Source organism: Clarias gariepinus, chromosome 9 (assembly GCF_024256425.1).
Source record: "Clarias gariepinus isolate MV-2021 ecotype Netherlands chromosome 9, CGAR_prim_01v2, whole genome shotgun sequence".
Lineage (NCBI taxonomy): Eukaryota > Metazoa > Chordata > Actinopteri > Siluriformes > Clariidae > Clarias > Clarias gariepinus.
The window spans coordinates 8,036,000-8,049,766 of NC_071108.1; the positions used below are offsets into that span (position 1 = coordinate 8,036,000).

Genomic DNA, 13,767 nt, shown 5'->3' on the forward strand with positions numbered 1-13,767 from the left:
GAAGTCAAATAGAATCTTAGAACTCCAATGGGACGATATGTGATGTAACCCAAACCAGGGGTATATCCACGTTGCTGAAAGAGGAAAGACGGGACTGGAGTATACTTATATTAAAAAACAAAAAAATAAATTAAGTTTAAAAAAAAGTTGTTGTTTTTTAATTCACTTAATATGAATAGTCTTTGTATTGGAGGGGGACATCCAACAAGCTTATATACTGTAGTATAAATGTGAGAGTCTGGTGTTTACATATTTTTGGCCACATAGTGTCACATTTTCAAACCTGATTGATCATAAGCTGTTGATTTATTTATTTATTTATTTTTTATCTTTGTAAGGCAAATCCCAAGTTCATAGTGAAAATGCCTTATAGTGCACTCTTTTCCATAACTTACAATTTTTACAGGCAGCACACTGGATCAGTGGTTAGCACTGTCTCCTTGCATCTCCAGCATCAAGGGTTCGACTCCCATCTCAGGTCTGTGTGTTTGGAGTTTGCATGTTCTCCTGGTGCATGGTGGGTTTCCTCTGGGATGCTCCGGTTTCCACCAACAATCCAAACACATGCAGAGTAGGCAAAATGGAAATTGTACAGGATGCCGTACAGGATAAGCGGTCTAGAGAATGAGTGTGTGAGTGAGTAATTTCCATGGTACCATGGACAGTAATTGTGAGGGACTAAACTGACTTAAAGAGACATTTTTAACTTAAAGAAATGAAAAGCCCCATAAACATACGTCAGTTTAAAGACATAAAAAGCATCATGGTGTAAGAGAAGGAAAATTCTTCATGCTGTTGTAGGAAAACTATCATCATGGGACATTCCGACATATTACGTACACCATTACTGAACGCATTCTACTGTATATGAACGGTGCGTTTGTAATGTGTCGAGGTTTCAAAGAAAGAGCATTCACCACTTGATGTGTGCTTTCTGATTGTCAAGATTTTATTCTTTGGAATGCTGACGGTACACTTTCAGTCAGCTAGTTGTTCCATCATGATCAGGAAAGCCCAAAAGCAAAGCCTGTAAAGGTGTGAAAAATACAACAAATTCTCTTCACCTTCATATACAGCAGCCCGACTCGATGCATTTGTCACTAACACATTGAAATAAACGAATCCACTTTTCTTACCACAGTGATCTAGACTGACATGGTGGAAGCTGTATCACACTTCCTGAATGAGGGACGAGGGCCTGGAATTAACTGACCCACCAACAGTCTCATCGCTTTACTCATGGCACATCATTTATGTTATTGTGTTGTTGTGCTGTTAGTGATTCATCAGATAATTTCATGTTGTTCGTTATGGGTTGTTTGTTTGTTTGTTCCTTTTGGCTTTTGAGCTTTGGTTACAGCAGTGATGTCACCAATCAACGAATGATGGCTGCACTGAATAAGGCCCTTGAAAGTTTATCAGGAGGACCAGGCGTACACGATCTATGCATGCTGGCATCCATGTGTGAGGCTTAAACTGAGCTAAAGCTGGGTACCTTGTTGATCCATTTAGCTTTTAATTGCCTTTAAATGCTTTTAACGGTATAAGTGGAGGAACATTCCAAAGCATCAGAAGTATCGTGATATGAAAGAAAAGGTACTGATGTGAATATGTCAGTTAGAACCGCAATAAAAGGCTTTGTTAGAATCTTTATAACGTTTACTTGAAACAAAAATAATTTCTACAAAAAAAATAAATAAATAACCAAACGATCATTTTACAATAATTTCTATGATCTCTTTCAGATAGATAGATAAAGATTTGAAAATTTGGGCATATAATATCTATATATATATTTATATTTATATTTATATTTATACTTACCTCCTTCTGATCCCATACATAAACATAACTCGAACACAAACTACACCGATATTCTTTCCTTGAGCAGCACGGACACTAAACACCTTTTTTTTCCCCCCTCATGTCTAATCAGGTCAACTGTGTGAAACCAGACACCAAAAGATGTGTAAAGTATTTTAGAAAGAAATTTTCAATAGACGTGTACAGTAAATAACCTTGGCCTGAGTAGGCTTGTGTAATAAAGTCGGCTGTTCAGAAACCCCAGATAAGTGCAGTGCCTGAATCTCAGTGAGCGTATTGACAAGTCACAACTACAAGAGTGACAAACGAAGAAGAGAAATAAAAATAAAAAAACAATAATCATATATGCATCTCCTATTATATATACACCTTCCTATAAAGTTTCTTATTTCATTTCCGTTCATAGTTTATACTTTTCTCTCTGCTCAGGTGTTCAGGGATGCGAGGAGACGAGCAAGCAGCTTCTCATCTGTGTGAAGGCGGCTATAACCTGGGACTGCGCGCTGCCCTAAAAAACACACACACACACACTCCGGCCCAGAAGATCTCAGCACCGTGAGGCCTGCTCAGGGCTGCAAGGGCTGCAGCGACCCCTCCTCTGTCCGCGTGGTTCAGTCAGAGGCAGGCTGACAGAGCTGGACCGAGGCTTAGGGCCGAGGTGGAGGACCGAGGCGAGCACTTGAGCACTAGGCATAGGCTTTGAGCACGCTGTCGGTGAGGACGCAGAGCAGCACAGTCAGGAGGCTGAGGTAGCAGGCGGGACTGCCGTTGCAGCCTTTCTCACCATCGCAGCGCGCCTGTTGACACAGGACGCCCTTGAATTCAGGTGGACAAATGCACTTCTGGTTCTGAAAGCAAGTCCCACCATTCAGACAGAGCAGAAGCTCATCATCGCAGACGTTCTCTGTAGAAGGACAGTGCATTGGTTATTCACAGGGAAACGGTTTCAATTTCAGTTTACTAAAATAAGAAACAGCCAAAACATGGTATTGGGGCTAAAAAGTGTCTCAAATAGGATCATGTAACACCATTTTTTATAAGACTTAATGCTTTTAATCTCCCGATCTATGCTTCGTTTTTTGTAAATATGCATACACATTTATATTTTTATCGAACCATTTGCTAAATACAGTTGCACTTTTATGTAGTGTCCGTAACCTTTTTAAATTCAAATCTTTCAATGATCTTTATTGTCATTCAGATGAAATTTGGCCAATTTAGATTTCACATGAAAAGACATACACCTTAAAAAGAAGTTTATTATTTTAAAATGCAACATGATATAGCAACATGAATTTGACATGGTTACATACACTACAGATTTTTAGTTTTTTAAGCTTTTACCAAAAACCTACTGATAAAATTTTAGCATCAATACTTATAAAGAAATATTAATAATTTGCCTTTTAAATTATTACTGTTTGAAGCAACTTAACATTTTTATGGAAGCAAGATTGGTTACTTCCATTTTGCATGAACCACAGAAGTACAGTAGCTTCTTTGGGACACACATTTTCTGAATAATATGTATAACATAAAAATAAAAATAATAAAATCAGCACCAATACTGTTACTCTATCTATCTATCTATCTATCTATCTATCTATCTATCTATCTAAATCTTGGCTCATTGCATGCACTGAATTGGATTCTTACCCTATTGTCAGATAAGCTCTTAGAAAAAAAATGTGCTTTTAGGACACGTTTTAAGGACTCATCATAACTACAATCATCTTCAGCATCATTCCTCGTTAAATTCTCACTAAGCTGGTACTTATTATACATCGTAATGCAAATGACTCTGACTCACGGACACAGCCTTGTTTCCAGTTGTATCCCGGCAGACAGTCTTCGCACTTCTGGCCGGTGGTCCCTTCTCGGCACTGACAGAATCCTGTCTCATTGCAGCGAGCGTGTAAGGAGCCTAGCTGGTTACAGTTACACTCTGTGGGGAAGTAAGATAAGGTTACCTCATTTTGGTTTAAATGCATTTGCCCTGGATATCCCGCTGCACAATTAATCATATTTTAACTCTTTATACCTCCAGATTCTCAATTACTGTACATGTTCGAATTTAAGTTATTAGAGTGTGGAATGTAAATCTGGACCCAACAGTGCATTCTGGGAGATTGAGGGAGAAAAGCTAAGTACCTGGAGAAAATCCACCAATGACATCATGCAAACTCCACTTACACAAACTGCAAACCTCCAAGCCTGGAGGTGCAAGGTAATTGCGTGACACCATAATGGGTAAGGTTTAATCCCAGTTTTAGTGATCTCATGTATTTTACTCTTTGAATTAAACACGACCATTTGCATTATAATAAACTGTGACATTAAGACTATATATATATATATATAGAGAGAGAGAGAGAGAGAGAGAGAGAGAGAGTTAGACTAATTGGCATTCCTAAATTGCCCGTAGTGTGTGAATGGGTGTGTGAGTGTGTGTATGTGTGTGTGCCATGTGATGGATTGGTGTACCCTACCTCGTGCCCTAAGCCTCCTGGGATAGGCTTCAGGCCCCCTGCGACCCTGAATACAAATTAAAGCGGTGTAGAAGATGAGTGAGTGAGTGATTGTCCTCAACGGTCCCTAGTTGGACTTTAGCGGATCCCAGGAGGATAATAATAATTATGTATGTGTTAAGATCTGTCAGCTGTAGCTATTACATAAATCTGTTCAAAGTTTGCACTTACTGCTTACATGCTAGTTTTTGTGGTGTCGTATTGTTCCTTAGCCTACATGCAGGCCCTGGAACACCTGACTTTATTCCCTCTTGATCAGCAGCTGAATTTAAGCAGGTGCACTCGAAGCCCTACTTACTTTTAACTAATGTGCAGGATGAGAAGGCTGGATTTAGAACAACAGCCTAAAGCACTCTGCTGATGGAGGTACAAAAGTCTTCCAGATTCACACCGCATTATCTCCAAGCCTGCTATTTTGTCCAACTATGTTATCTGTCAAGGAAGTACCTTTTTTTTTTTTTAAGAAGATTTATCTTTGTTTAGCCTTTGTGCTGTGATTCTAAGGGGAGGCTTGTTAGTCTGGCAGTGCCAGAGTGCCAACGAACGAACCGTCTTGATCTGTAAAGTGTACACAGGCCTGTCAATTTCAGTAGATTGTTAGTATGTGGCTTTATTCTCTCCAGCAGAGGTCAGTCTGTCATTGTGCCATTCGATATCTCTGACAGTTTCACAATAAGCTACAGCAGCACTTCTGTATCCAGGACCGACGTCGGCACCGACACGGCCGGCATTAAGAATATCAGTTGTTTATAAAAAAAAAAAAAATAGTCATTTTCACAGTTTCGCACAACTGCTCATATGACTTGGAAATGAGAATTACACTTCATAATGGACTGGTTTCATTTTTACTGGATGTCTAGCACGGTACTGTTCTGGAACCAGAGTGGTTAGAAAGTATCGATTCATTTTTTGTTACAGCATCTCCGAGAGAAGCTTCATAAGTCTATACAGTAGTAACGTCTTTATTATAATCTGCTGTAGGTAGTATAGTAAATACACATTCCCAGGCAGACACCATCCATAACCTGAGAATAAACGGACTGACATTTAACGGCACTGGTGAAGCTTTCAGTAAGAAGACATTTATGAAAGAACTGTCACTGCTTTCATTTATAGCTAAAGTAAACGTTTTCCATCGCAGGTAAAATGTTCTGGATATACAGTAAGACAATTTCTTAGTCTGACAAGCTGCATTTGTTCCTTCTTATTATTTTTAGCTTTATAGGAAAGAAAAAGGGAGAGAAAAACCTAGTGCGGAAAGACCTGTATTTGCAGGTGCTACAGTATAACCTACTGTAAGTGATAGCAGGAAGTGATTTATTTCTTTGATCTTTCATAAACATAACTATAAGCAACTAATTGTGTGACATGTCATTATGAGCATTTACATGGAGGCGCAATTTTATACATAATAAAGCATCCAACCAATCACACCTGCAATCATAATGCAGAAGTTAATTATTAAACGATTTAATTAAATTTAACGAGTACATAAACACTTTGCTTAACCACTTTGTTATTGATTGATTAACTGCTTTGAGCATGTACACGCATATCTTACTGGATCAGCATAATTTTTAAGTTATGTTAAACAGTTAAGTTAGAATATCTAATCGGGATGATTTCATTTGAATGAACAACATATTGTCTATATAAACTTAGCTATTCTCACTAACACTCACTCATCGTCTATACTGCTTCATCCTGTATTCAGGGTCACGGCGGATTGGAGCCTATCCCAGGGGACTTAGGGCACGAGGCGGGTACACCCTGGACAGAGCATGTGTACACTCTCACATGCTCATTTACACAATATGGGAATTTGGGAATGCCAATTAGCCTAACCTGCAAGTCTTTGGACTGGTGGAGGGAACCGGAGGAAACCCAGCAAGCACGGGGATAACATGCAAACTTAATGTACAAAGAGATGGGAATCAAACCTGAACCCTGGAGATGCAAAACAACAGTGCTAACCACTACACCGCCCATAGCTATTCTTTACTAATACAACTGAAAAAATTTGAATCATTAAAAGCACATTGCTGTGCTATAAAAGTATTAAAGAAAAACTTGAATGTGCATTTATTGGAAAAGAATTATTTAAGGGTTATTTGAATACCGTAACTTCATTTCTGTACTAAGTACATATTTCACATACCTGTACTTTACTTGAGTAGTTTTATTAAGTAAGGGAAGGTTTTTACTTTTACTCAACTACATAGTACAGTTTTTGCTGTACTCATACTTAACTGCATTTCTGTATGATGTTGCATAACCACATTGATGTGTAGCATTTAAAGCACCTGCTGATTGTCATGCGTAATTGCGTGACTTGTCTTTTCTTTCGAGACACACCTATAATAATGCAACAGGTGCTTGACGTAAATTTGAAGATGAGCTTTGCTGTACTTTTGCTCATGCACACTTGTAAATGAAAGACTTCTACTTTTACTTAAGTACGATTCAAGCAAGATTATTAGGGAATCTCTAATTTTCCTTTAGTACATGAATTCCTTTTTTTTCCCACCTCTGATTATTTTCCAATAAGATGTGGTGTTCTGTTTTATTCCTTACTTAGTCATAGTACAGTACAGTAATGTGGACAGCCAAAAGTATGACTATGGAAGATGGAAAATGGCAGAATAGTAGTAATTTAGAAAGTCACTGATATAGAACCATTTCCTCCCTTGATTCTTCTGATTTAAATGAAAGAGGGAAAGGAGGTCCTCTCCAGACATTTCCCGAACAGCTGGTTAATTTAATACTTCAGCTCTCGATTGGACACCAGTCTTTAGAGATTAACATCTCAAACTCCCCAAAACCCATCAGTGAGTCCAGATTTACATTCCTCGGTTTCACTCTAGTTATTCAAATGAAAAAAAAAAGGTTCCAGGTTATGTTAACTAAAAGTAAACTTTCAGTGATCAAGCATTCTGAGTAAAGGGGGAGAAAAAAAAGACTGACCTATGCAAACATTTTCATCATCCAGCTCGGCTGAAGCGTTCCTGAAGTATCCGAGGCGACAGTGCTGGCAGTTCTGCCCTCTAGTGTTGTGTTTGCAGCTTACACAAGTTACAATGTTGATGAAGTCTATGTAGCTGCAGCGGTTCGAGTGACCGTAGCACTCACAGTCTAGCAGAGGAGACGGGAGAGAGAGAGAAGTGTTAGTACAAGGAAACGAGGGCAAAACAGAGGAAAAGTGCAGTGTAGGAATCGGTGATGTTCTGCGATCAATTCCATGTATTAGAGTGAGAAAGGAAAAAGCATTTTGGTATCGCATAATCAGTAGTGTAACAATGGTATTATTAAAGTGGACAAAAGTGTTTTTAGCAATTTCAATCTGTATTTCTTTCAAAATGCCACAGCAAGCAAGCACATGGATTTTTAAATCATAATAAACTGGTGGATTCAGTAAGCTGTGATTTCTTGACCACTTCTTTAGTGTTTTGGTGCTTAGGGAGTATAAATAATTGATAAGTTGTTTTAAAGACGGTGGCCACACGAGGACCCGCTGTGGCACTGTCCAAAGCCCAGCTGTGGGGTGACGACAACAGCGAGTAATGAAATATACATGCTCAATTACTCAGCAGATCAGCAACAGGAACGGACAAGGTTTCACAAACTGTGGCCAATATTTAGCAAGACAAGGCAACCTAAAACACCTTTCCATGCTTTTCCACGTTTACACCTGCAAGGAAATCCTCACGCTATCTTGCACAAGACACCAATACATCTAAGTCGGCTCACCTTATGAGACGAGCCAGAGCATGCGGGACAGAAATGAAAGGTGGGGGGGAAAAATAACGTTGAAGATGAAAGATGTAATAAAGAAAGGCATTTTTTCTCCCACAGTTTCTAATATCACTGTGTCCCATTAACTTGAAGGCATGGGACATTATCACCAAATGTCTCTAAGATGTTGTCAAACAAAAGCAAGAATTCGATTCTCTTTATCTCGAGGTATCGTCTTACCTTCAGATCTGACATACGCTATCCTCGTCAACTGAGTTCTTGGCCCGCCAGGTATCAAAAGCCTTTGAATGACTTTGGAATGAAATCAAGTACCATTAAATTGACTCCCTTCGGGGAATCGACTAAAACTATAAAAAGGAATGTTATTGACACAAATGCACTAAGAGGTTGCAATCAGAAACAATATTGGTGCTCCAAACACGAGCTACACAGAAAATCACAGTGTAGGATTCAAAAGACAGATCTGATCATGTCTAATCTCACCATTGCTAAATCTACTTCTGAAGATCGCAGATATTCCAGCTCATGTGTGTGTGTGTGTGTGGTTTATTTGGAGTTTCTACAATTTCATGAAGACAATACAGGTTTATACAGACGTTTTATCTAAAGTGATATAAATATATGAAATAAATACCCGGAAAAAGGCTTTATTTTTCTTTTATACGAGAAATAATTTGCTAAAAACCCAAGCATTCCATCGGTTCATACTTTTTATAACTGAAGGTTACTACTGTATGTTGCAGTGCTTCATGGTTAGTTCTTTCATGGATTCCAAATAAGCCCTGGACTGAGCTTTAATGATTTCTAAGAACCAAGCACAGTAGATACCCAGTAGATACATTGTAGCAATGTTGTGATGGCGTCCACCATTGGGACAACCAAATTACAATGGCTGTAGCAACGTTGTGATGACGTCCGCTATTTGATCTATGCATCGACACCATTGTTTCATGTTGAATGAATGACCCAAACATGTGATAAAATGTGCTAAATACAACCTTTTACTTTTTATTTGGAGCATTTATGCCAATTAACATCCATTCACACAACATTTGACCATGACCAGGCCCCTTAAAACATTTCACGCACACAGTGCAATGGGAGCCTCGCTCAGACCGTATTCCCTTCATTTTGAAGTTGTTTTGGCAGCATCGCATAAGGGGCATTCATTCAAGGTTATTCCGTTGCCATGCAGTCAATGTTTTCTGACTTCATTTCATTAAAGTAATTCTTTACAAAACTTCCCAAAAAAAAAACAAAAAACAACCTAATAACATTTGTGTTAAGAAATTAACATCATCCATAACTGCTGGGTAGCCACTCGCTAAGATTACACCATTGCACCTACCTACCAATATGAATTTCAATCATACAGCAATATAATATATATTATAGCAAGGCTTCAAAAACTTTTTAAATAAAACAAAATTATTTATTATAATTTCATGTGGTTCTTGAGGTCTGTAGAAAGAAGATCATCAAACATATAAAGAGTTAGGGAACATTATAGGCGATATAGAAGAGGGGAACCTAGGACCCCAGGAAGATTGGTCCCTAGAACTGGGGAACATACTGTAGGGCTTTGGGGACATAGGACCCTTCGTCATGCTATATAAATCTGGGACCCTGGAAACATTATGATCTGGGAACACAGGGGGTGACCCCACAACACTTGTTGACTACCTAGCATACGGTCACGTACAGACAAGTGCTATATAGTGAGCTTAAATTGATTTGAAAGGAAGTGGAATATCTGTGTTGAGAGTAGGACATTTCTAATTACAGATCTACAGGTACAGACATGTAACAAACACATTGCTATACATGCTACGCTGTCTATTTTCGGATACCTTTTTTCCCGTGTTCTTTCTTCTCGTAATCTTTCTCAGTCTCTTTCTTTTCCTGTTTGGAATGCTTGCTCTTTCCCATTTTGTGAGTGTCCTCCTTAGCATTTGTAGATACTGTGTGCACCAAGAAAAATTGCAACATTCAATACTAAACGGGTATGAACCCAGCTAGGATGACAATAACACAGTAAGCATGAAGATACTGTGCCAGATGTTCTCCCAAAATGCTTTACATTTATCTTGAGCTTTAGCCACTAACATTTTCAGTGTATCTAGGATGAGCGTAGTCAGAATAAATGAATCTACCTGGCTTCTTTTCTTCTTTGCCTTGGTTTCTTGTTTTAGCAAGTTCTGACTCCTCCTTCTCTTCGCTTTTTCCTTGTTTAGCCTTAGGAACAGAAGGAAGATCATCAAGAAGAAGTGCACCAAGAATTCAAATAGCTTTAGATGTGAGGGAAGCTTTGGGACGTACAGCACCAGGTGCGGACGCCTCCAGCGAAGGTGGAGAAGGTGCTTTAGAAGGAGGCGCAGGATCACGAGAATTAGATGTAGATGCAAGAATTTGAAAAGGTCCTTCAGGTCCAGCAGGAGGTGGAAATTTAGGTGTAGAAGCTTCAGGAAGAGGACCCTCTCGTAGATTCACATCAGGAGGAGAGGCTGCAGGTACAGGAACTTCAGGAGCATTAGGTTCAGGTGGAAGGGCTTCCGAAGTGACACCATAAGATGAAGGTGTCCTTGCAGAAGAAGCATCAGGAGGAACAGTCTCAGCAGATTCTGGTGTAGGAATTACAGGCAAACCTATTGTAGGTGAAGGCGTAATTTTGGCAGGGATGGGTAATTTAATTGTTGAGGCAACACCAGGTCCCTGGATGACATCTTCAAAAGCCAGTGTTACTGAACCTGTTGATAAAGGTACAATTTCTGTTTCAGGGGCAATCCCACCAGTTGCTGAAAGAACTGCACCATTCATCTCCTTCATGGTTTGTGCAAGTTCATCAGTTGCCAGAGAGGCAGAAATAGTTGGTGGAGCAGCAGCAGCATCCATTGCTGAGGCAATCGCTTCATCTGCTGGAGTGAGCACATCATTTGCTTGAGCTACAGCCTCTGTCGTCAAGGACGCTACCCAAGTTGAAGGAGAAACTGTATTTAGAACTAATGTTAATGTATCAGCTGCTGGAACAGATCCATCAGTTACCACCAGAGGTGTACCAGAAGGAGAAACAACTTCCACATTGAGTGTTTGGACATCAGTGACTGTAGCTGCAACAAATGATGGTTGGTCCACTGTATTTGGTGTTGATGCAGCTGCATCTATTGGTGTGACTGTGGTTGTTATTTGAGAAACTCCACAGGATACTCCAGGGGCAAGAGTACTGAGCAACCCAGAGCTTGTGTCACTCGCTTGATTTCGCCAGGCAGACGTTTCTCGGCTCAACACTGCAGTCGCTACTGTGACATCATCTGTCGCATTGACAACCGTGTCAGATATTGCAGGGACCACATCCAATGCTGAGGTAGCTGTAACATTGTACAAACCACAGATAGTCAAAGAGCTAATATTTCTGCCTAGCCACTGTCACTATAGACGCCTAGGATCAGACAGCGCTGCCTTTAGGGTGTACATATTCGACATTATGGATAAAATTGCACTGGTCCAACCTGTGCCATTTCTACTTCAGCAGAAATGGGATACACGTGCCCTGATAGCATCACAAAACCAAACCACCACCCCCCACACACACACACCTACCTCTTCCTCCCATGCACACACAACCCATCCTACTCAAGGACAGGTCTTACCGCTCCTTCCTGTTATGGTTTCATGTATCTATCGCCCTTCATGCGTTCGATAAATTGGCCCTTTTTGTTTTTGGTGTCCCTCACCATGACCCGGCCTGCGTTCTCTTATGAAATATTTAGCAGCAGTTCATTCAATCGCTATTCAAAAATAGATCTGAAACAATTTCACTTTGGCCTTTCAGCTGAGCCCTACCTGCGACACAGCGAGTCATTGTGTCACAATAACAGAGCATTAAATGATTTATCGCCCACGGTGACTGATTGTGTTCTGGCACAGTACGATGGCTGTGAAACACAGAGGTGGATGCTGATGAACACCTGGGTGTAAGAGGACTGAAACAACGGCAAAGTATGATGGTACGCTGGTTTTTAGACAAAGCAAATAAATATGGCGTTTTGTCGCAGACAATAATTATTTTTTTTTAATTTAATTTCCTTTTCTACACCTGCTGGGTCAAACTTGTACTGTCTAAGCAAGAGAGGAGCTGGCTTTAATGTAATTAACTGACAGTTTTTATAGTGGTTAGCTTGTTTATTGTCGCCTTAAATGAATATCAACTGTGTCAGGATTCATACACTGATGACTTCCCTTAGGTAATTAAATGCACGGGAAAAACAACAACACCAGATGTTTGGATGCGTCAAAAATATTAAAGTTTCATGTAATTGTGCTTAGCTAATGTACAGAGAGGATCTGAGAGTTGATTGCAACTGCAGTGTAAATAAAGCCCTATTTGAATAGGATTCGTTTATATTGGAAGAGAAGATAATGTAATTATCATTGTACAGTAGCATCTCTGAGATTTTAGCCCCATCCTGATCTGTTCTGTCAGTGCCAATTTTTTACAGACTGTCTATTGATGCATCTGGAAAGAATACGACGCATTTTACCTCCCATAAAAGGCGCAGTATATACTGTATGATGGCAAGTAATACTGCATACTGTACAGTATTGTGCAAAATCCAAAAAAAAAAAAAAAACACTACTCGTTTCTTCATATTTTGTTTTCCAAAAAGCCAGACGTTCTTGTATTTTTAATGTGCAGTAGTTGAGGAATAGCTCTCCAGGCTTTCTGAGGGACGTTTTTTTGGTTCTAATTTTCAGTTTAGTTCCTACAGTATACCCGAGGAATCGTTTGGTTGGTTAAGCCATGCAGTGATCTTAAGGCACTTCTTACCCTGTCACAGTAAACCATTTGTTCCTGTTTCTTTAATTCTATCTACATAATTTAATTTAATATGAAGAAATAAGGGGTGGCTCATGACATTTCTTCTGTACTGTACTGTATATACCCCATTCAAATTGGCATTCCATTATATCCTCTATCAATATAATGACACTTCAGGATGTGTTTTTTTTTTTTTTCAATCAACATCTGACAATATCAAGTGTCAGCTCTATCAGTATCAACATTTTAAAGAACCTAACAAAATGATTTTATACTTTTAAGGTGATTTTAAGGGTTCCTAGCATTGGCATTGCCTACTGTAAATACATGTTATGGTCATGTCACCTACTCACTATCCAGTTCACAACCATGCACCTTACAATTACCTATTATAATAAAGATTGGGTCAACCAGGTCAACCACCATGTTTGTACATACAGTAGTGTGTGAGAAGGTTTTGCATGCATACATCATGAAGCCTCTGGGCACTGGTGGCTGAGTGAAGCTCAGAAGCTTCTCATCTAATGCTTAATGCTCAAACCTAGGCACTGACATCCTTAGTGCTGGACCCAAGCCCAGATGGAATGGGACAGTTGTGTCAGGAAGGGCATCCAATGTAAAACTTAAGTTGTATGTGGATTGGAACATCATCATATCATTTGATTGTTTATCCTATGTGTTGCGGTCATAATCCGTGTTTCTCTGGTGTTTTCCAGGCAGTGGGACAAGCTGGACCCATGAGACAAAGGACATCCTTGCGAGAAGAAATTAACTTAAAAAGCTCAGCACTATGGAGCTCGGCATCCTGGCCTATATACGTTAATGACCTGTTTAGCACAGCGGTAA

At 39.6% G+C, this 13,767-nt stretch overlaps 1 protein-coding gene across 1 annotated transcript in view; it reads right to left on the reverse strand.

Moving 5' to 3' along the window:
• Positions 1-960: 960 nt before the first annotated feature.
• Positions 961-13,767, reverse strand: part of ntng2a (netrin g2a) — a 78,374-nt gene continuing 65,567 nt past the window's right edge. Inside the window, exons 6-8 of the mRNA XM_053503252.1 lie at positions 7,317-7,484; positions 3,635-3,769; positions 961-2,728 (exon numbers count right to left, since the gene is read on the reverse strand). Of these exons, the coding sequence (XP_053359227.1) occupies positions 2,511-2,728; positions 3,635-3,769; positions 7,317-7,484 (521 nt within the window). The 3' untranslated portion in view covers positions 961-2,510. The remainder of the gene's footprint in view (positions 2,729-3,634; positions 3,770-7,316; positions 7,485-13,767) is intronic.